Below are 23,603 nucleotides of genomic sequence, written 5' to 3'. Positions count from 1 at the left end.
TTAATAAAGAACAAATTTGCATTAAGAACAGAACCTCAAGTTTGCAAACACAAGAATATTAAAAATCCTAAGACTAACTATGGAGTTTAGCAACTCATACTAGAAAAGATGGAGAGAGATATTAGAGGGGAGGAGGTGAGGTGGTATGTGGTGAGGTGGTGTAATGGTGAGGTGGTGAGGTGGTGGTGTCTAACAAAAGCCTAAACTCACTTATTTATACTAATAAATAAACTTGTTCATCAAGTAACAATCTTTGTTATCTAAATCTTTTCTAAATCTTCACAAATCGGGCCCACATAAAGGAGTAAGCTGCTGAACAATCAGGCATTCGCGGGTCCCACAAGAAGTATGAATCTTCAATTGAGGTAAACATGAGAGTTGTATCTCTTTAAGTCAGCTTCGCGGGCCTTCAATCAGATCCTAATTCGGAGTTTTGTAGCCCAAGATATGATCATTTTAGTGCAGACTGTTCCAGACTTGCAGGATTAGCGACAGCAACTTTGCAAGGAAATTATGACCAAGTTAGAGGCTGATTCGCAAATTGTGCTGAACATGAAAGTTGTAGGTCTTCGAGTTAGCTTTCCAACGACATATTATGGGCCTTATTTCGATATTTCTAGCTCCCTATTCAATCTGTTCTAGCAAAACAGTCATAGAAACTAAAAGTGTAGAATTAAGCTCTTTTCCATGAATAATCCAAATAAACACTAATGGTCAAAACATGACTAAGTCATAAAAATTAAGAACAAAAATGTATATAATGAAGCTTAGAAAGACACACGTAAAGTGTATCAATTATGCGCTTATCAAATACCCACACACTTAACCTTTTGCACTTCTGGGCAAAACTTAACTTCAAAGAAGATTCAGAAAATCAATTATGATAACAAGTACTTCCTAAAACATAAAAACTCAGCTCACACTTATCTTTGAGAAGTAGAAATTCAGGTTTATGAGCAAGAAAACAACCACTTCATTTTCCACAAAGATTAGACAAATTAGATTCCATCACCTACATTCCAAGCCAACAAGAAATCGCAAATTGAACATCAAAGTTGGATGCAAGTGTTATACTCTCTACTCTCAAGTGTTTGGGCTTGTGTTTAATCATGCTTAAGCAACTCTCATCATCTCATGAAAACATGCATCTATCATAGGCTTGACAAGATTCTAACACACTAATTAAATTGAACAAATGCATACAAAAATTAAAGGACTTTTCAAGGTTGTAATGAGGCTAAGGTCAAGGAAGGATTTATGGAAGATATTCAGGGCAAAAACCTTAGGAAAAATAAGAGCAATGGAGAATAATTCAAATTAAATTTACTCACAACCCCAAGAATTAACACATTCTTCCTTTTACAACTTCATTTTTCAACTTCCACTTCCTTTTCTTTCTTTAGTGCCTTCCTTCACTTTGTAACTTCTCTTTTTTTCTTTCTTTTTCTTTTTTAACATTTGCATATTTTTCCTTTTTTTTTTCAACTTCTTTTCAGCTTGCTTACAATTTATCCTCAAGGAAGGCACCTCTATTGAGCAACTTAGACCATGCATTCAAATAAATCACCCCCGCACTTGTTGAATACTCATTCCCAAGTCAATTCCAAAGCTCTTACATTTCCTAAGGTAAGGGTATCATCATTGTTTTTCACTTACGCTTGTAATGAGCTACAAAAGAATAGAGATATTAGGCTCAAAGGAATTAAAACAAAGGTTAAAACATGCAAGGTAAGCTTTTTAGGCCAATAGCTTATTGAAAAAGAATGCCTTATCACATCAAAGTATGAAAATGAACAACAATTTGAGTCAAAATCAAGTCAAGTTCTGCAGTGCATATAAACATGAGGAAATCACACAAGAAAGAAGATATTCATGACAAAGATATTACCATTCAAGTGTTTGGTCCAAAATCTCACAAAGTAGTCTCATATGGCAAGCATATAACACAATGAATCCAACAAATCAGTTCTCAATGCAAATCATGATGAACTCAAAATGCAAGCAACTCCATCCAAAAGAGACATGAAACTTAACAGAAAAGTGGTTACATTGCTCACAAACTCAGCATCTCTAAAACTCATTGAAAAAGTGTGAACTATTTTATTGAAAACAATAAAAACAAAGCAAATAAATTGAAACTGCAAACTATCCTAACTGAGGTTCTACTACTCCTAAATAATATTCCTACCCCCACACTTAAATCACACATTGTCCTCAATGTGAGGCACAAATCATCAAATAAATTAGATAAGTGTAATAAAAGAGAAAGGTTAGGAAAAACCAGGGATCAAGGGAACTGGCGACGCATGAAACCTGGTAATGCTCTGAAAATGCTATCACCTGGATCTGGTGAAGGCCTTGCATTAAGCGGAAGCTCATAGTCTTGAGGCACAGCAGCAACAATCCACAAGTCAGGTGGCTTTGGAGGGATCTCATCTGCAACAATCTTAACAAACCCAAACTGTTTTCTAACACCTTCAGCATGACTCATGACAATGTTCAGTTTGAGTGAAAATGTTTTTCGAGCATGTGTCCAACCTGAAATAAGAGTAAATGAAAAATCAGTACATTCAACAATCAACTCTTTGTCTGGAGGTTTCAATAGAGGTTTCAAAACATATTCCTCTATGAAAATTGATTGCTTGCAATCAACAGAGTCTTCAATAAGCACGACTTTTTCAAAAATGTCTAGATTAATTAAAAGCGGCTTATGTGGAAATATTGCTAATTTAGATCCACGTTCTACATCCATCTTCTTAACTTCATCCCTTGCAAAACACTTCTTGAAATCATCCAACAACTTATTTTCTTCTTCACCGGGGATACATCTTCTCATTCTCATAAGTTCTTTGTGGAGGAAGGAGATGTATTTCTTGTTGGTTGGCTTCATCATTAGAACCAGCATCAGAATCAAAATCAACTTCAAACTCACTAACATCACTAGAACCATTAGTCTTAGCATCAAGATGAGTATCATCACAAGGATTAACTTCATCATGAATCTCTGCATCAGCTTCATGTTGCAATGTGGGAGCGCGTGCAACTAGCTCGTTAACTGGAGCTTGTAAATTTGCAGTATCTTGCAGGTGTTGATCAGCATTTGCATTGAGATTTGCAGACATTTGGTTCAACATGTCTTGAATTTCTTGCAATATGGAAGGTTCCTCGTGTCGAGGGTGTTGAAACTGGGCTTGGTTTGCTTCATATTGCTTTGAAATGTCTTCCAGAAATTGGGGTGGATCATTCCAAGGTTGATGAAATTCCTCTTGTGAATGATGTGGATCATGAAATGGATATTGAAATTCCTCTTGCGGATTGTAGCATGGTGGTGAATAAATAGGCTGCTGGAATTGCCCTTGTGGATGATAGCAAGGTGGGTCACACCAAATATTTTCAAAATCCTCTGGTGGATAACATTAAGGTGACTCAAACCGTTGTTGATAGCTTTTGAGCAACATTTGTGTAACAGAAAATTGTATCTCGTCGAGTTTGGCTTCTAGCTTATCAAGTTTAGCTTCCATCACTGCAAAAACTCCACAAACTAACACTTGTGATCCAATATTATCTTTTTTTTCACCACAAAAAAAAAGAAAAAAAAGGGGAGTACATGGTGACGAACGCACTGTCGTGATGCGTGCCAAAGTATTCTGCTTTGAATGCAGTACAAGGTGATGAACACCAAGATCGATCTCACAAGGACTTGATAAATTATTAATTGATATTATAGTAAAATAAAGCAATTAAAGAGGGGAGTTTTTTGATTGATTTGATAGATGGTAACAAACAGAAATTAAAAGAGATTTAATTCAGATAAAAGAAAGTGTTAGTCCTCGGATTATAACATTCAAGTGCAACAAACCTTCATAGGTTACAAAAGATTAATTCTTCCTCATTGTTTCCCTAATTCGTGAGAGTTGATTAACTAAGCGAAAATCAATTCACAGTTTCCTAAACTAAGAGATTAAGAAACAGTTAAGAAATAAGAAGAACTAAGCGAACATGCATCAACTCTTATTTCTAAAACTACGGAATTAAGCAAACCCTAGATCAGAAATAGAGATGAAGAGAATTAATAAAGAAGAAATTTGCATTAAGAACAGAACCTCAAGTTTGCAAACACAAGAATATTAAAAATCCTAAGACTAACTATGGAGTTTAGCAACTCATACTAGAAAAGATGGAGAGAGATATTAGAGGGGAGGAGGTGAGGTGGTATGTGGTGAGGTGGTGTAATGGTGAGGTGGTGAGGTGGTGGTGTCTAACAAAAGCCTAAACTCACTTATTTATACTAATAAATAAACTTGTTCATCAAGTAACAATCTTTGTTATCTAAATCTTTTCTGAATCTTCACAAAATCGGGCCCACATAAAGGAGTAAGCTGCTGAACAATCAGGCATTCGCGGGTCCCACAAGAAGTATGAATCTTCAATTGAGGTAAACATGAGAGTTGTAGCTCTTTAAGTCAGCTTCGCGGGCCTTCAATCGGATCCTAATTCGGAGTTCTGTAGCCCAAGATATGATCATTTTAGTGCAGACTAGTCCAGACTCGCAGGATTAGCGACAGCAACTTTGCAAGGAAATTATGACCAAGTTAGAGGTTGATTCTCAAACTGTGCTAAACATGAAAGTTGTAGGGCTTCGAGTTAGCTTTCCAACGACATATTATGAGCCTTATTTAGACATTTCTAGCTCCATATTCAATCTGTTCTAGCAAAACAATCATAAAAACTAAAAGTGTAGAATTAAGCTCTTTTCCATGAATAATCCAAATAAACACTAATGGTCAAAACATGACTAAGTCATAACAATTAAGCACAAAAATGTATATAATGAAGCTTAGAAAGACACACGTAAAGTGTATCAATTATGCGCTTATCACATGGTTCACAACCCTTGCTCCTAGGTCAGTCCACACTTGGACACAATTGGAAAGGATTTTCCATGAGCAGTTCTTCAGAGGGGAGTGCAAAGTGAGACTAAAGGATCTGGTCAGTGTCAAAAGAAAGAATGTCGAATCTATTGATGACTATCTAAATAGATTCAGGATGTTAAAATCTCGATGTTTTACTCATGTCCCAGAACATGAGTTGGTTGTTTTGGCTGCAGGTGGTTTAGAGTATTCGATTAGAAAGAAACTCGACACGCAGTATATTAGAGATATGTCTCAGCTCGCTGATAGAGTAAGGCATGTCGAATTACTTAAAGCAGAGAAAAACGATGAAAGAGCTAAGACAACTCACAAATGGCCTAAAAAAGAGAAAGTGGCCTACATAGATACAGAGCTGGTGTGTCCAACACAGTACAACTGCCACGAGGTCACCCCCGAAGTCGACATTAATGACATCAATCTGGCTGAGCTCTAGCCAGGAGATCCTTATGTGTGTAAGGCATTAAAGCCTTATGAAAACAAGTTGGGAGAAGAATCTCCCAAAGACAGTATTCCTACTGTCAAAACTTATACTTTTGATGTTACCAAATGTGATGCAATTTACGACATACTTGTCTCTGATGGTTTAATTGTGGTCCCTAAAGACAAAAAATTGCCTTCTCCTGAACAGAAGAAGGGCAAAAAATACTGTAAGTATCATAACTTTTTTGGCCATTGGACCTCACTGTGTGTTCGTTTCAGGGACCTTGTTCAAGGAGCACTAGATTCTAGCAGGCTCAAGTATGGCGAGAAGACTAAAGGCCAAGCGAAAGTCGACTCAGATCCACTCCAGAAAGCTGAAGCCAACTATGTGGAGCCCCTCTACATTTGCATGGTAGATATCACTGAGAAGCTCGACTCAGGCTTGATTCTGGAAGAAACAGAGACAAAAAAAGTGGCAGTTGAAGCACCAGTTGAAGAAGTTAGCTTAGAAGAGGTTTACCCCAAAGCTGGAGAAACTCTTGTCGAGTTCCTGTCTCGAAGCCAAGATGGAGAAAAGGAAGTCATGTTGTGCCCTAGATGCAGCGCTGTTTTCGATAAGTCAGCAGCCAAGGCTTACCAAGACTATGAAATGAAGAGACATTATCAACAACAAAAAGCACCTGTGGCCAGAAGATTGCCTTTCCCTCATGAAGAGGTTGCCACCCATATGGATCAAGATCGAAAAGGGAAGAGCAAAACCTATCTCCCCAATGCTGAGGTGCCAAAAAACCAATGGTTCTGGTCAACACCACCTAAACCGAAGCCAAGGCAGAAATGACAGAAAATCGACTTGGGCCAAGGATCTTCATACGTTAACAATTCTCAGGTGTCAAGAAACTATTCCTATGGCTCGAGATACTACTATGGGCCAACACAGATGACCGGGACCCAATTCCGACGCTTCTTAAGGAAAAAGAAGGCGGAGCGAGAAAGGGGTGGTAAATTTCGATCCCTGTGAGATATCAAGCCTGCAGATGCCTCCGAAAACAAGTCAAGCGTGGCATCTATCATCAATCATCTGGACCAGGCCATCAAGCAAGGGATGACCCTGCCAAACCCCATTCAAGAGAAGGCAAAGGTGGCTGCTGGGGATGAATATGAAGACGAAGACATGCTAGAGGACTTCGACGAAAGTGATGGGGAAGACCTCAACATTATTTTCATAGTGTCCATACTCCCGGCTGATTTCGACCGAGTCTCAGAGGTCATTGAAGGCGACGAGGACTACTATGTCGATGAAGAGGCAGATGATAACCGGTTATGCTATTATGTCATGCAGAGAGAAGCTGTCGAAGACGACAAGGCCATTTTCCAAAGGCCTTCAGAGCACATGAAGAGTCACTTGAAGCCACTGTTTGTGTGGGCCAAAGTGGAAGACAAAGGAGTCAATAAGATACTTGTCGACGGTGCTGCTGCAATCAACCTGATGCCCAGGTTCATGATGAAGAGGTTGGGCAAGACAGAGACAGATTTGATTCCCCATGACATGGTTTTATCAGACTATGAAGGCGAAACCAGCACCTCCATGGGTGCTATCATGCTGAATATAACAGTAGGGACAGTGAGAAGATCGACCTTGTTCATTGTAGTGCCTTCAAAGGCCAACTACAACCTTTTATTGGGCAGAGAATGGATCCATGGAGTAGGGGCAGTGCCTTCTACCCTACATCAGAGAATCTCCATATGGAAAGCAGACGAAGTTGTCGAGAATGTGCAAGCTGACCAAAGTTACTATTTGGCGGAAGCAGGCTATGTCGACAAGAAGAATTTTGAGAAGAGTTTGGCTACAATTGCCCCACTTGACACAGTGGCCAATCAGTATTTCAACCCTTACTCAGAGTACTCAGTGACCCTAGATCCAATTCGAGGATTGCACCTCAATGAATCATGCAAGGTGGATGCTATGAGTGGATGGCACAGTGACGAAGAAGAATTTGCCGCTAAAGAAGTGGCAAGTAATGAGGCTGCCACCAATGTGGCAACACCGCACAATAATGATTAATTCGAGCTTGGCTCGAATTTCGGCTTACGCAGCCGAAAACAGGATGAAAACGGCTCTAGAGGCCGACAAAATGGCTAACAATATGGCCATGAAAGTAAAGTTTAAAGTTACAGTTTCACCTACCGAGATGCTATCTCGGAATGAAAAAAAAGACGGCGTATGTGGAAACGAGCCAAGCGAAGAGGCCAAAGAGGACATGTGCGATTTGAGGTTGGATTGCATTTATGATGATGGTCTGTTGGGGTTCGAAAAACCTTTAGTAGATGCCACGAAAATGGAGGCTCAAGACCCTTTGGAGGAAGTAGATTTGGGAGATGGCTCGAAGAAAAGGCCGACCTATATAAGTTCCTTGATAAACCTAGAGCTTAAAGGTAGGATGATCGAGTTGTTGAAAGAATTCAGAGATTGTTTTGCTTGGGACTACGATGAGATGCCTGGTTTGAGTCGAGACTTGGTGGAATTACAACTGCCAATCAGAGAAGACAGGAAGCCAGTAAAGCAACTGCCCAGGAGATTCCACCCAGACGTTCTAGTAAAGATCAAGGAGGAAATCGAAAGATTGCTAAGGTGCCAAGTTCATCAGAGCGGCCAGATATGTTGAGTGGCTAGCCAATGTAGTCCTAGTGATCAAGAAGAATGGTAAGATGAGGGTCTGCATAGATTTTCGAGATCTGAATGCTGCCACACCCAAGGATGAATATCACATGCCCATAGCCGAAATGATGGTAGATTCAGCAGCAGGCCATGAATACTTAAGTCTTTTAGATGGATACTCTGGCTACAACCAGATTTTTATTGCCAAGGAGGATGTGTCGAAAACAGCATTTCGATGTCCTGGTGCCTTAGGGACATATGAGTGGGTGGTCATGCCATTTGGTTTGAAAAACGCTGGCGCGACCTACCAGAGGGTAATGAATACTATTTTTCATGACTTTATTGAAACTTTTATGCAGGTTTACATTGATGATATAGTGGTCAAGTCCCCCTCTAGGGATGAACACTTGTCACACTTAAGGAAGTCATTCGAAAGAATGAGGATACATGGCTTAAAAATGAACCCTCTTAAATGTGCATTTGGTGTAATTGCAGGTGATTTTTTGGGTTTTGTGGTGCACAAGAATGACATCGAAATCAACAAGAACAAGGCCAAAGCCATTCTCGACACAAGTCCACCAACTAGCAAGAAGCAGCTACAGTCGCTTTTGGGCAAAGTCAATTTCCTCGGAAGGTTTATTGCTAACCTTAGTGATAAAACTAAGCCGTTCTCATCCCTTCTTCGACTAAAGAGAGAAGACATTTTTCACTGAGAAGCAGAACACCAAAAAGCATTTGATGAGTTAAAAACCTATTTGGCAAACCCTCCTGTGATGATTCCTCCTATAAAAGGGAAGCCAATGAGGTTGTATATTTCAACTACAAATGAAACCATTGGCAGCATGTTGGCACAAGAAGACGAAGATGGCATCGATAGAGCCATATTTTATTTAAGTCGTGTGTTAAACGATGCTGAAACTCGATACACTATGATCGAGAAACTGTGTTTGTGTTTGTACTTTTCTTGTACCAAGCTGAAATATTATATAAAGCCAATTGATGTAATGGTTTTTTCTCACTTTGATATAATAAAGCACATGTTATCCAAGCCTATTTTACACAGTCGAATTGGTAAATGGTCTTTAGCATTAACCGAATATTCACTCACTTATGCCCCTTTAAAGGCAATTAAGGGGCAAGCAGTAGCTGATTTCCTGGCAGATCACACTTTGCCTGAAGAGATAGCTTATGTAGGATTGCAACCATGGAAGTTGTTTTTCGACGGCTCAAGCCATAAGGAAGGATCAGGAATTGGTATGTTCATAGTGTCTCCGCAAGGCATCCCAACTAAGTTCATGTTTCGGATTCGGGAAAGCTACTCCAATAACGAAGCTGAATATGAGGCTTTAGTCTCAGGCCTCGAAATATTGTTGGCCTTGGGGGCAAAGAACGTCGAAATTAAAGGTGATTCGGAATTGGTTGTAAAGCAACTTACGAAGGAATATAAGTGCGTAAGTGAGAATTTGGCGAAATACTACGTAAAGGCCATGAGTTTACTGGCCAATTTCGACCAAGCAGGAATTAGCTACATACCCAGGGTAAGCAATCAAGAAGCTAATGAGTTAGCACAAATTACTTCTGGGTACATGATAGATAAATTAAAATTGCAAGAGCTAATTAGGATCAAGGAAAAATTTAGCCCTTTGGATCTCGACGTTATGGCCATCGATAACCTTACCCCTAATGATTGGAGAAAGCCAATAGTCGAATACTTGCAGAATCCTGTAGGGTCAACTGACAGGAAAGTCAAGTATAGGGCTCTAAGTTATACCATCATAGGCAATGAATTGTTCAAAAAGAATGTCGACGGCATGTTGTTAAAATGCTTAAGCGAAGACGACGCTTTCATAGTCGTATCAGCTGCTCACGACGGCCTATGCGGCGCTCACCAAGCAGGGGCAAAGATGAAATGGATACTATTTAGGCAAGGGATGTATTGGCCAACTATCATGAAGGATTGTATCGAATATGCAAGAGGCTGTCAAGATTGTCAAAAACATTCAGGAATCCAACATGTGTCAGCCAGCGAATTACATTCTATTATCAAGCCATGGCCCTTCAGGGGATAGGCAATTGATTTAATTCGCGAGATCCACCCAGCCTCGTCAAGGCAGCACAGGTATATAATTGTGGCAATTGACTATTTTACTAAATGGGTCGAAGCCATTCCACTACAGAGCGTGACACAAGAAACGATGATCGAATTCATACAGAATCACATTGTGTACCGTTTTGGACTGCCGGAGTCACTCATAACTGACCAAGGTACAGTGTTCGTAGGATGAAAAGTGGCAGCCTTCGCAGAATCTTGGGGCATAAAACTTCTAACCTCAACCCTCTACTATGCTCAGGCGAATGGCCAAGTAGAGGCTACCAATAAAACTCTAATAAGCTTGATTAAAAAGCACTTGGGTCGAAAACCAAAAAGCTAGCATGAGTCTCTTAGCCAAATCCTTTGGGCTTACAGGAATTCACCAAGGGAGGCGACAGGAACAACACCTTTTCGGCTGACCTATGGCCAAGAAGCCGTGCTACCCGCAGAAGTATATTTGCAATCGTGCAGAATACAAAAACAAGAAGAAATCCCCAGTGAAGTTTATTGGAACATGATGCTAGATGAATTAGTAAATCTCGACGAAGAAAGGAACTTGGCACTAGACGTCTTAACGAGGCAAAAGGATCGCATAGCCAAAGCATACAGCAAGAAGGTTAGAAATCGATCTTTTGTCACAGGAGACTATGTATGGAAGGTTATTCTCCCAATGGATAAGAAAGATAGGGCCTACGGAAAATGGGCCCCCAATTGGGAAGGGCCATTTAAAGTCGAGAAAGCGCTACCTAATAATGCCTACGTAATTAAAGAATTAAGCAATCAACGTCAGGGCGTTACAATAAATGGCAAGTACCTAAAAGCGTATAAGCCAATGTTGCATGAAATCAAAATCGAATAAAAGGTAAGGGTCGAGACTGCCAAATTGGAAATGTTTCATTAATCAAGAAGAGCATTACAGATATGGCAAGATACAAAAGGAATTAAAAGCCTAGAACGGAAGATTGGCTTTATATCCGTCATATCTAGCTTGCATAGGTTCCAGTCGATCCACCAGCGCCGCCATCTGGCCCTCAAGTCGAGCCTTCTTTTGACGAGCGGCTAGGTCTTCAAGAGAGACCGCAGATATCTCGACAGCCAGTCAAACGAGGCCTTCCGGGTCTTGGTGGCCTAAGGAGGCTTGGAGAGAATTGAACTTCCCTTCCAACTCGTCTATTTGATAGTCCTGGAAAAACACCATCACTGAGAGCTCCCTGAATTCTTCAAACAAAGGCTTGGCTTCTAAGAGTAGCCCCCGGAACACCTGAAGAGGGACCCTAACGCGGGCAATGATAGGCCGTTGGAGCAGTTGATCAATGAGCCCTAAAAGTTCAACAAGGCGAAAAGAAGATTCATATAGGCCATGGAAGAGGTTATGCTGAAAGGCCATGTCTCTGATACGTTGGAGGATAAGTTTGCTAGACATAATTAGAAACGAAGATGGTAGTAGCAGGAAGAAGATGAGAATAAAGAGGAGAAGTTACTGATGAGACAAAGGTAAAAAACGGCTTTATTTATAATAGGAATGTAACAAACAGCCGCATTAATGCATGGCATGCAGTTGCCAAAGCGTTAACCAAACACGGCAAGCCACGTCAGCCACTACCGTGAGTGAAGGAAGTTCTTCAGTCATTGAACAAAAACTTGGTAAAAGAGCGTCATAAATTACCCTACTTTCCAAGAAGTTGATTAATGGTTTGGAAGATGGAAGGTTAGATTATATGCCAAGTTAAATGGTATGAAACTCACAAGTACTATGCAGGAAATGTTTTAATGAGAAATCGACAATAAAAATTCAATTAGAAGGTAAACCATGTCGATGTCATTAAAACGAAATTCATTGTCAAACAAAGTCATACGAGTTGGGCATTACAGCATTGGCAACAAGGCCATATAAACACATGGCCACTACAAAGGCAATGAATAAAAAGTATGAGTCCTAAATCCTCGACTTGAAAGCTTCAAGTTGAACCCCGGCAGCAGCAATCCTGGCATCCAAGCTTTGCTTCACACCTTGCTCCGCTACGACCTCCTTAGAGAGTTGAGATGTCGACAACATCACATTTGCACACTCAGCAGCCAGAGTGTTCAGCTGGGAATTCACAGCTGGAACTTCTTCGATCAGCGTTGCCTTCTCCTTCTCGAGCCTTGCCATTCCCCTCTGAAGCTCATCCAGTCGAGTATCAACACTTGATAACTCAGCCGTTATAAGAGTTTTCCTAGCAGTCAGCTTGAGAATCTCATCTTTTGCAGGCAAAAGCCCATTGGTGTTAGAAGCCACTTGTTCCTTTTTGGTCTAGATGAGCTGCTCCACAGTATTAGCCTTGTCAAGTGTGGCCAAGAGGTCAACCAAGAAAGTCTGAAGCTCGACAAGAGCATCTGCCTGAACTTGGTCAAGTCGTTGGCTCAACAGGAAAGTAAGCAGCTCTTTGACATCATAGCCTGGTTGAGGGTTGGCCCGGACACTGTCAATGAAACCTTCGTCGAAGATCAACCCCTTCAGTTTACTTAAAGCTTCTTCAATCTGGCCAGCATCAACTACCCTGCTAGATTGAGCAGTCTCAATAGTTTCAGGTTGACGTGGCGGAGAATCGAGATCCAGAGTGCCATCAAAGAAGCTCTGAAAAATGGTGAGTGGATCTTCGACCAAAAGGGCATTAAGCCTCTCACTGGAAGTGTGGGAAGAAGCGGCTGTCTTGGAAGAAACCGAGCCTCCTTTGGCATGAGGAGAAAGCAAAGCAACCCTAACATCCCGTTGAAGCTGCTGGGGAGAAGGTTCAGATTGTGTTGAGGCCAGAACATCAGCCTTTGGAGGAAGCATAACACCAATCACCCGGTCAGGCTGAATGATTGGGGCCACTTGACCTTCGCCACTCTGAACCTCGACATGTGGCGCACTTTCTTCACGAACAGGGGAAGACACGTTCTGAGTATCCTGCGGAGGAAAATTAGAAAGATTATCTCGACATTCTTTGGTGTAATAAGGTTCGCAACCAGGGTGCTGCCAAGCGATTGGCTTCGAGTTAAAATAGAATGTCAACTTGTTCCATACAGGGTCCGACTCATTAGAGTCTAAACTCGAGCTCGAAGAGTCTAAACTGCTCAAAGAGCTAGACAGAACAACTGGTAGGGGATTAGAAGAAAACCATGTGGCTCGAGGCACAGCCATTTTAGACATGCCAACCCTCTGAAGAATAAAAGTGGAAATAGATGAGAGGGAAGACAAGAAAACAAATCAAGATAAGATGTGAATCACAATGATTTACCTTAGGATCAGATTCTTTGAGAGGACTGGAACTCGTCGAACTCTTAGAGTGGCGAGAAGAGGAGCTGCCAAACTTATGACTAGACTTCTTCCTGGAGGTCTTCTTGGCCGAAGCCATCTCGACAGGAATAGGTGTAGTGTCTTGAAGAGGGCTGGAGGCCTATTGATCACCACCTTGTTCATCGCCTTGCTGGATCTCTTCATGTTGGCTAGTTGACTTGGCCGGGGAAGGATTGCTCACAGCAGACCCACCAACACCTTTGGCCCTTTTCGGGCTTGCAGAGGTGGTGGGCGTGGCCCCTCGTTTTTGACTCTGAAATAAAAGGCAAAGGTCACAAAGAGTATATATCGAAGAAAGATTGAAGCTCCACAGTTAGATATTACCTTAGGCACTTTGAGCTTATCAGCCAGACTAACATCATCATCGTCATCCTCAATCTCGACAGTAGCAGAAGTTACTCGGGGAGAAGCTTGAGGAGTTGGTCGAGGAATTGGCTCAGCTGCAAAAGAAAAGCAAAGAAAAGTTAAGCCATAAATATCGTAAAGATGCCAGGTCGAAATGATTACCTTGACCAATAAGCGTTCTTATCGATATGTGGTTGAAGATTTCGACCGACACATGGAAAGGAAAATTCCATAAGTAACACTTAGTCCAGGTCACCCGCTTCCGAGGAGGCAATGTGCTATGATAAAAGTTCTTGATACTCACGTGGTCAACCCATTTAGGAAGGACCACTGGAAAGGCCAAAGCATACTTACAAGTAGGCAACGGTGGGAATTTAAAGCCTGTTTTTCGAGTAATGAAAGAAAGACCATCCTCACCAGAAGGAATAATCAATCGAGTTTTCTTGGCTTTAGATTCCCACATTTGCCTTAGAACTTGAGCTGCTTTGGCAACAGTCTCTTGAAGTCGAGGACCTGGAAAGTATACTACACCGAAAAATTGCTGGAAGGCGTTGATCTCAGACGTATGCATACCTTTGGTCTTCTTAGGAGCTTGTTTCTGCAAAAGAAAAACATTCGTTATGCGCTGGAAACAATCTTCAATCGACATCGAAATGTCGCTCCAATAAGCAGACCACCAAGCTTTAAACGCCTTGGTGACATAAAAAGATGAAGCAAAGTTAAAAGGGTTGAGGCCAATCAGCTCCTCATTGTAGTAGTTAATAGTAGTGTCGAAAGCACTCCGTCTGGTGATGGCGCCATGATAAAGGACAAGAGATTGGTCGAACAATGTGTTGGGCAAATCCTGACTCAGCCCAAATTGTCGAGAAACAAGCTGAGGATTATAGCCGCACAGAGTGAAGTCATTGCTGGCAAAATTTATAGTCAGCACCCTAGGGGATAGTATGGTCTGCCAGAGTTCGATTTGGTGTTGAGAGAGGTCTTCTTAGCCAGGAAGATTGGGGTAAGAATTCCTTAGCCACCGAGGGCCATAGGAAGGTTTGCTATATGGTGCAAAACTAGAACGAAAGCGCTTCAATTCAAAGAACATGGTGAAGTACTTCTTGAAATCAGCTTCAAAAGTAGAAGCATCATAAGGAGGAGTTAGGGTTTCAAGCCGGTGAGCGTCGATCCTTGTGTTGGACACCACGGAGGGAGATTTCTTGGCTGGAAGAAACGGACGTGAAGCCGAATTACGTGATGGTGCATAAAAATTTGAAATCCAACGGTTATTTTATTATATAACCGCAGAACCCTAACATGTAGGCCAAAAAGGAGCCATGATTACCCTAGGATAGAGACGGCGGATGGACAGACGAAGTCAGACGCTAGAGCTCCTGATTGGGGTAAAAGTAAGACGCTAGGATTGCTGATTTGACGTGAAGTCAGAAAGGCAGGGGTGGCGAGCGACCGTCAATTCCGTTCGAAATTCACAATCAAAAAATGCTTGATTCCTCCAAGGCCTGGTAGTCGAGAATCAACATTTTTGGGGGGCATTTGTTGGCCAAAAATGTTTGGCCCAAAACGCAATAAATTTGGCCCAAAGCACATGAGGCAGTCGAGTATGGATCAAGGGAATTACGAAGAAACGCCAAGTTAGGAGAGTAGTCGAATTCGACAAAAGGACATTGGCAACCGTTGCTACAAACACGGGCACATTTAACACGTGCAGCATTGACTGAGTCGGTTTCTCACCATGATGATCGAGTACGCGGCCAATATGCAGTTGAAGAACACGATCTCCACCACCATGCATGGGACTTCCGGGACAAGCATCAGATCGTGGGGGAAACCAGACCCCCCATGCATGGGACTTCCGAGACAAGCATCAAATCGTGGGGGAAACCAGACCCACTAACCCATCCATCGAGGGAGAAAACCGCCAAGGGCACACGGGATATGAAGCTCTATAAATAGGAGAATCCAATTCAGAAAAAGGGTTCCCAACTCAGCTCTAGAAATCACTAAAAAGCTCTCATGTCCGCATCAAAGAGACTCAACGAGCCTAACGTGATCATGGAGGAGTACGTTGACGAACCAGCCATTTACGATTTCTGCATTTAGATTTTTCGAACTTGTTGTTGTTACCGCTTCGTCGTCAATTTGACTTTGTGTAAAGCTTTTCAATTCGCGAAACACGGCTGTCGAAAAACCCAATTTCACACGCGCTTTGGCAAGACGTTTTCCCAAAAGAACCCTTAATTCGCGAAACTCTTAAACTTTTTCCAGTCGAATCTGGAAGATGTTTGTTTACCAAATATCACGGTAAACACTAAGATTACTTCGTATCATTTCCAGTCAAACAATCAGGCAAAGTATATATAAGATGATCACTTGTATAGTCTTGCACATATTATCATTTCCTTTGTTATTACTTGAAAAGTTCTGAGATATGAATACAGGCCTAAATGTACATAATTTGTCGAAAACTTGCTAAGGATAGAATTAGAAGCCAACGATTTTAAATACTTTGTTCTGATCGTGAGCCAAAAGTTCATAAAGTATCTAGTTGCATGAAGAAAAAGAAGGGGTAAAAAATAACTCTTCACAACAGCTAGCGACATTGTCAAAGGGTGCAGTGGCCGGCAACTGGAGGCAAAAGACGAGGGCGGCGCACAACTACCAGAGGAAAGGGCTGCATCGCATAACGAACATGAATTGATAGGGTTCTGTTCTCTTTCAATATCTCTCGTGATCTCTCAGTTACTCTCATCAACATGAATTGTTGTTTCGCTTTCACATACATACATGCCTTGATTCAAGATAGAATCATAAAATATTTGTATAGCAATTTGCTTCATTCCATGTCCAGAAACAACAAAGAATCTGTGATTGTTTATATGTTTATGTTTATCATGAATGCGTTGGAAGACAACTCATTTTGCATTCAAGACTCAAAGCCACTTTCTAAGATGTCGGAAAATACAGCCATACTGATAGGAAGATTCCTATCAAAGATCTAGCCATACTGTGCCTACTGATATGCTTAATTTGCCACTGGTTATGCTGCTGCGTGAACCTGCGCCTCTTTTTCTTTTTGTTTTGAACCTTGTCTACTCTTTCCCCTGTTTTTGCTTTATTTCTTTCTCTTGTAACTGGTACCTGTTTTGAGTAGCACCTCTTGTGCTTTATATATTAATTATGGCTATTTTAGTGAACTGAATACATTATTTAAAGGGCAAAACTTAGGTGCAGTTACTTAGATGCTGTTTTTGTTGTTGGCTAATTAAAATTGAACATGTGGATTATTATTTCCACATCATTAATATCCTAAACTAATAATTTTCACACCGTCAAAATCCTGTCTTCGTCAAAAAGAGATCTTGGGAGCGATGAACCACACACCTATTGGAAAAGCCAGAAATCTGCCACTGACTGCTAGCAACTTGTGTTCGTGTTCACTGCCTTTAATAAGAAGAGCAGGACTTAGACAACGAACCATCCAATTGCAGCACCCAAACGACAAGGACGTTGTTGGAGACGAAGAACAACATCGTGAGAACGCATACGTGGGCAACGAACCAGAGGAAGCAGAGTAACAAGATTGTAACCTAGAGTTTGTTCCAAAGAAGAAATCAAGAATTGAATGAAACTGAATGATCCAATTGATTGACTGAGTGAATTGTACAATGGCTTCAGTTTATATACCCTGAAGATAAGAAGCGGGAAAGCTTAAGAGCTTAACCACCAAACTAACTAACTAACAAACCACTGAGTAACTAATTAACAAACTCAGTTAACTATGTAAAACTAACTATGGTAACTAGTAACTATGGTTATTTACAAGCAGTAATACACCAAGATATTTACAGTGGCAATAGCCCCCCTCAAACTGGAGAATGTATATCATACAATCCTAGTTTGGAGAAGAGACGACGAAATGGTGCAATTGTTAATGGTTTGGTAAAAATGCCAGTTAGCTGTAGTGAAGATGAGACAGGAAGAAGATGCACTAGACCCTGCTGAAGCTTCTCCCGAACAATATGACAATCTAGCTCAATATGCTTAGTTCGTTCATGATAGTTGGGATTGTGAGATATATGAATAGCTGGCTGATTGTCACAAAACATAGAAACAAGGGATGTTTGCTCAACTTGGAGATCATGTAACAAATATGTGAGCCATTGCACTTCATAGACAGTGGCAACCATAAATCTGTATTATGCCTCACATGAAGAGCATGAAGTTGTTGTTTGCTTCTTTGAACGCCAAGATATTAAGGATGATCCCAGAAACAAGCAATATCTAGTGATAGATTTTCTCGAATCCACACAGCCTGCCCAATCAGAGTCGCCGAAAGTAGTGCGAGTTGTAGAGGATGATGCAGGGTAATAGAGACCACATCCGGGATTACCCTTGATATAACGAAGAACTGTAAGAATAGCTGCTTCATGAAGATGTGTCGAGGCCGAGAGAAATTGGCTCAATTGATTCACCACATAAGCTATGTCGGTCCTGGTGGTAGTAAGGTAGAGAAGACGACCAATGAGCCTGCGATATGAGCTGATAGCTGTCAATGGAGTGCCAAGAGTAGCATTGAGTTTCTGAGATGCATCCATGGGTGTGGAAGCAGGTTTACACCTGAGCAATCCTGAGTCAGAGAGCAAGTCAAGAGCATACTTGCGTTAGTTTAACACGATCCCTTCTTTGGATCTGGCAATCTCAAGACCCAAAAAGAATTTAGCTTCACCCATGTCTTTGATGCGGAATTGAGCATGAAGAGATTCCTTAACATGATTAATTTCAGACATGTCATTGCCAGTCAATAGAACATCATCAACATATAAAAGAAGGGTTGTGAATGAGCCTGTAAAAATCTTCTTGATGTACAGATTGTGATCAACTGAGCTCTGAGAAAAGCCAAGGGCCTGAAGAGCATGACATAGAGTAGTATATCATTGCCTACTTGCTTGTTTAAGTCCATAGAGGGACTTCTTGAGCAAGCAGACTTAATTGGACTTGGTTGATAAAAGACCTTGAGGCAAGTCCATGTATATTTCCTCATCAAACTTGGCATGAAGAAACACATTATCAACATCTAGCTGATGAAGGAACCAGCTCTGGGAAGATGCTAAGGCTAGGAGAACTCTCAGGGTTGTCATCTTAGCCACTGGGAAAAGTATCAACAAAATCAATGCTTTCTACTTGTGTATAACCCTTCAAAACAAGGACAGCTTTGTATTCTATGGTCCCATCCTGCTTGTGCTTAACTCAATAAACCCACTAGCATCCAATTGAAGTTTTGTCAGCAGGTTTGTCCACTAGAATCCATGTGTTATTTCTGTCAAGAGCCTTTAATTCCTGGTTCATTGCCTGTCTCCAACACTCATGTTTGACAGCTTCTGAGTACATAGTAGGTTCCATCAAAGTAGTGATGTTCATGACAAAACTTTGATATGTGGGATGTAAGTGATGATAAGAAATGACTTTATCAAGGGGATAAAAAGTACCATTACAAGGGAACAATGATAGTCTTGCAATTATGTAGGTTGCTTCTTGGTTCTTTGAGAGACCCGCAGTTTAAAAGGTTGTACTGGGGTTGAGACAACAGGTTGAGGAGGCAAAGGTACAACAGGTTCAGTGACTGAGGAAGACTCACTAGGTAATAGGCTAGGCTGAGGGAAAGAGGGAAAGTCATGACTATTTTCTGAATTTGGAGGAGAGGGATAAGGGAAAATATTCTCATGGAAACGGAAAAATTTATTATGGACCACTTTTGTGTGGTACAAAGTTGCACCACCCCCTTTTGACCCACAATAACAGGTTTTTAAAAAAAATCAAAAAACATATTTTACTAATATTTAATTAATTATTAGATTAATTAAATTAGGTGAAATTAAATAGTTTTCATCTTCTTCTTTTCTTCCTCCCACCCAACAACCACTGCCACCCACAACCCTAAACCCACCGCCGCCACCACAACTGTAACACCCCGACTTTCGGGAGTCACAATTAGTAACCTATTAAATAAAATGGAATTATTTTCCAACAAGGATCTAATAAAAGCGGGTATATTTTTTTTTTCGTTTGCTTTTTTTCCAAAACATTTCCAAAACCTGATATGTATACTCTTACCCAAACCCTTACATCCGGCCTTGACAAGGCAAGTACCCGTGAGTGACGACGGATGTTCAAGACATAAAATATACAGTGAAGTAATGTCTTAACCGACAACAAAGTTCAAAATGCGATAACACCCTAAGCCCAATATACTTCCTACAATCCCCTCACTGGAGATTCGCAGAAGAGTAATGCATCGGAACCTACCCAAGACCAAAGTAAGTAATACAATCATCCCTACGAGCTTCAACCAATGACGGTAAGCTTCTCTACCCAAGGCTCTAGCCTTACATCTAACTATTACTTCCACAAGTCTTTGGTTGGTTCACTCACTCCAAGGAAGTCTCATCGTCAATCAGTCCAATCACCTTCTTGCAGCAATCAACAGCTCCTCAGAGACACACCTGTTAGGGTCTGGCAGTTTGCCGACCGCCCAAACACAAACAAAGCAAACAAGGCAGAAAGGGTCAACTTCCTAGAGTAATGTAATATAAGTCCTAGCTTGATTTAGCATAGTTAAGTAGCGTGTGAATAATAATTAGACACAACATAAGTCAATCTCTATCCTTTGAACGTCAAGTCATCAATCCATCACTCGCCGTCTACGCATAGATGTATCTTCATTTCCTTGCCAGGGCAGCATCACGTCTCACTAATGGAAACGCACGACTCAGCGGTCAATCATCTAGCACGATGAGCTCTATACTCTCTAATCAACAACAGATAACAGGATCAAGGACTAGCCCCTTAATCGATCCAAGTAATAGGAGTTAAGGTCTAACCTCTTAAGAAAATAACAATTAGTATGACTAAGGTCAATCCTCTAAATCAACTAACACATAATAGGATTAAGGTCCAGCCACTTTAATCCAAGGACAAATAATATGATTAAGGTCCAACCACTTTAATCAAATAGCAAAAATAGGGTTAAGGTCCAGCCACTTTAATCCACAAGCAAATAATAGGATTAAGGTCCATCCTCTTTAATCCATAAGCAAATAATAGGATTAAGGTCCATCCTCTTTAATCCATAAGCAAATAATATGATTAAGGTTCATCCTCTTTAATCCAATAACGAATAATATGATTAAGGTCATACCCCTTAATCAAGAGTAATTAATAGGATTAGGGTCCAGCCACTTTAATCCAGGGGTAAACAATACGATTAAGGTCCATCCTCTCTAATCGATGGATAAATAATATGATTAAGGACAAACCTCTTAATCAAAGAATAATTAATGGGATTAAGGACAAGCCCCTTAATCAAGTCATGCAGGTATGCAAGAGCTAGAAAACCACGATTCGTCCTCACCCGGATACGTGTCTAGCTATGGTTCATGTCTCTATCGTTTTTCCCTAAGGTAAACGTCGGTCCTTTGACCAATCACTTCACAACAAGGAGTAGCACCTGCACTTAATGGCGGTTCTACTCATAACGGCTCCTCTTCATGATGTTCACAACTCGAATCATTATCTTTCCTTGAACCTCAAATCTTCGACCCTTCCCATTTTCGAACTCATTTCATATCCTAAGATTTCCTCAAAATGGGTTATCTTTATTATTCAAAGTGTTCTATTTTGAGTTAATTCATTATGGAATTTATTCTCAAATAAAGTCTTATGCATTCATTTGTTTCAAAATCTAACAAGTCAAAAGATCAATATCATCCCCAAGTTCTCTTTCCTGAGAAAGCCTCGATCAATCACGTCAGCAGTAGCTCATACCTTCCGTCGGGTCCTACTTGCTAATTCTTATAACACTTCGCATTTACAATCGGTATAATCATAAGGTTTTGGCATAACTTTGTGTTTATGCAATTACCTAATTCAAGAAATAGCAAATGTCTATCCATTAAAAGAAATAAGACTGAAATCTCAGTAAACGGCCGAAGCCTCGGCAGTCAACAGAAGCATAAGCCTCACATATCAATATCATTTAACAATTGCCGATTCTTCGACACCTAAGCATATAGCTAATAGCTAGGAGAGTTGCCCTTACCTTGGGTAATTCTCCTCTATCCTGAAACTTCACAGCTTGTTCTGAATCTTCCTTCCTTAGCTCAACTCGATCCAAACCTTAAGCAAAATATTCATGCTTAGTCGCTAAGAAACAATTCGATCTAAAAATGCTCACTAACGTTGGAAAAAGCTTCCTAAACTTCAGAGTTAGACACGTAGGCACGAATGGAAGAGTTACCCCAAATGGGTGAGTTTGACTCTACTCAAGTTTCACACATAAGCACTTAGCACATAATAAAGTAAGGTTCTGACTCCATCTTAAAACACAAATCATATCATCATATTCATGGAATAAACCTAGTCATGTTCCTAGTACATGCTTAACCATTTAGCTTGCCTAGAACATAAGAAAACACTTGGACACATTTCACATATTCAAGTTTAGACTCAACCCAACAAATAACCAAATACTAGCAACTCATTTTAGCATATAATTTCATCTTCATTTTTACGCATGTCATCACTGAAACATGGTAAACAACAACAATAAATAGCAACAGTAAAACAGCAACAACAGTTACAGCAAAACAGCAACAAAAACAGCAATTACAGCAGATCAGCAATAGGAATTACAGCAAAAACAGAAACAGTGACAGCAACAATAAAAACTGAACAGCAACAGCAATTACAGCAAAAACAGAAACAGTACAGCAATATTAAAAACAGAACAGCAACAGCAGCACTTAAAACAGAACAGAAACAGCAGCAATTAAACAGCAAAGTGCCATTTACTTTCTCATTCATGTACAATTCATGCAACTTGATCATGCTTCAAACCTGAACGGGTCTCTATAATTTTTCACAAAGCTTCACCTCATTTTTAAATCACCATGCTTATAGTTGAATCTAAATTTATCATCATGCATTCATTTATGCCATAAAATGCACTTACTTAAGAAACAAGTAGCACTTAGCATACCCAATCATTTAAACACAAAATCAACCTCAAGCTTACTCCAAAACATATCCTAAAAACATGCATCAATTGATTCAATTCTAATCTTTAAAAGAGGGATTTTTTCCTCCCCTCAACACACAAACAAGGTCACGGCCCCCCTCCAAAAATAGGGTAATCCAACTTCTCTTTTGAATCCAATTAATTCTTAGGCATATTTATACCCTAACTAAGGTAGGAAAACCATCCAAACACTCATACAACTTCATTTGTGAATTAACATTTTTCCACGCCCAATTGAAACCTAAAAATCCAAAGTTGATGTTTTCTCGAAATTGATTGCACATAGCTCATTCTTAGACATATACTAACAACTAATGTGAAGACCCTAAGCATGAATATGACTCTAACATAATTAAAGCTTAAGAATTGAGAAAAGTGGGTATTTCTACCCCTTTTCCACATAATCATCAAAGAACATAGCATCTATGCATATAAGTTATCAATTCAGACACTAGAGCATGCATATAAGCTAATTGAAGCAAAGTTTGAAGCTAAACCAACCTCTAACTCAAAAGCTAGAAATTGAGATGAGAAAAGGTTGAAGAGAATGGAGGTGGTGGCTGCCTTTGGTGGCTTGCTCCCGGTGGTTGTGGTGCTTGCATGGAGTAGAGGAAGAAGAACATGGTGTTGGTGGCTGCGTGGAAGAAGAAAGGACCAAGGTGTGTGTTGGATGCAGCCAGAGGAAAGAAATTGTGAAGAAAATATGGAGAAGGAGTGCTGCGTGAATAATAAAAGGCTGAATAATAAAAGGCTGAATGCCT

General features: G+C 40.5%; 1 protein-coding gene across 8 annotated transcripts; it reads right to left on the bottom strand.

Annotated features, from left to right (window-relative positions):
• LOC130738962 (uncharacterized) lies at positions 1-23,603 on the bottom strand. 8 transcript variants are annotated; one of them, XR_009019720.1, is made up of 6 exons: positions 23,344-23,600; positions 21,865-21,941; positions 14,340-14,364; positions 13,746-13,861; positions 13,363-13,674; positions 1-2,538 (listed from the first exon to the last, which is right to left on the bottom strand). XR_009019720.1 is itself a non-coding variant. In XM_057591145.1 (6 exons), exons 5-6 carry the CDS (start codon positions 13,477-13,479, stop codon positions 12,393-12,395), a joined length of 1,008 nt encoding a protein of 335 aa, XP_057447128.1. In that variant the 5' UTR covers positions 13,480-13,674; positions 13,746-13,861; positions 14,340-14,364; positions 21,865-21,941; positions 23,344-23,603; the 3' UTR covers positions 4,575-12,392. The 8 variants fall into 8 exon arrangements, 2 of the variants coding, with proteins under 2 accessions (XP_057447128.1, XP_057447129.1); XR_009019721.1 differs by lacking the exon at positions 1-2,538 and adding an exon at positions 4,070-4,568; XR_009019718.1 differs by lacking the exon at positions 1-2,538 and adding an exon at positions 4,575-13,031.

The sequence above is a fragment of the Lotus japonicus genome, chromosome 2 (genome assembly GCF_012489685.1).
Source record: "Lotus japonicus ecotype B-129 chromosome 2, LjGifu_v1.2".
Taxonomy (NCBI): Eukaryota; Viridiplantae; Streptophyta; class Magnoliopsida; order Fabales; family Fabaceae; genus Lotus; species Lotus japonicus.
Note: the sequence above shows the minus strand (reverse complement) of the source record. Positions and strands in the feature narration are given on the sequence as shown.

Excerpts from the sequence above, each read along its gene's own strand:
- LOC130738962 (XM_057591145.1), bottom strand. The coding sequence starts at position 13,479 with ATGGCTTCGGCCAAGAAGACCTCCAGGAAGAAGTCTAGTCATAAGTTT. Across the intron at positions 13,284-13,362 it reads TCAAAGAATCTGATCCTAAG|AGGGTTGGCATGTCTAAAAT; the intron begins GTAAATCATTGT and ends TTTATTCTTCAG.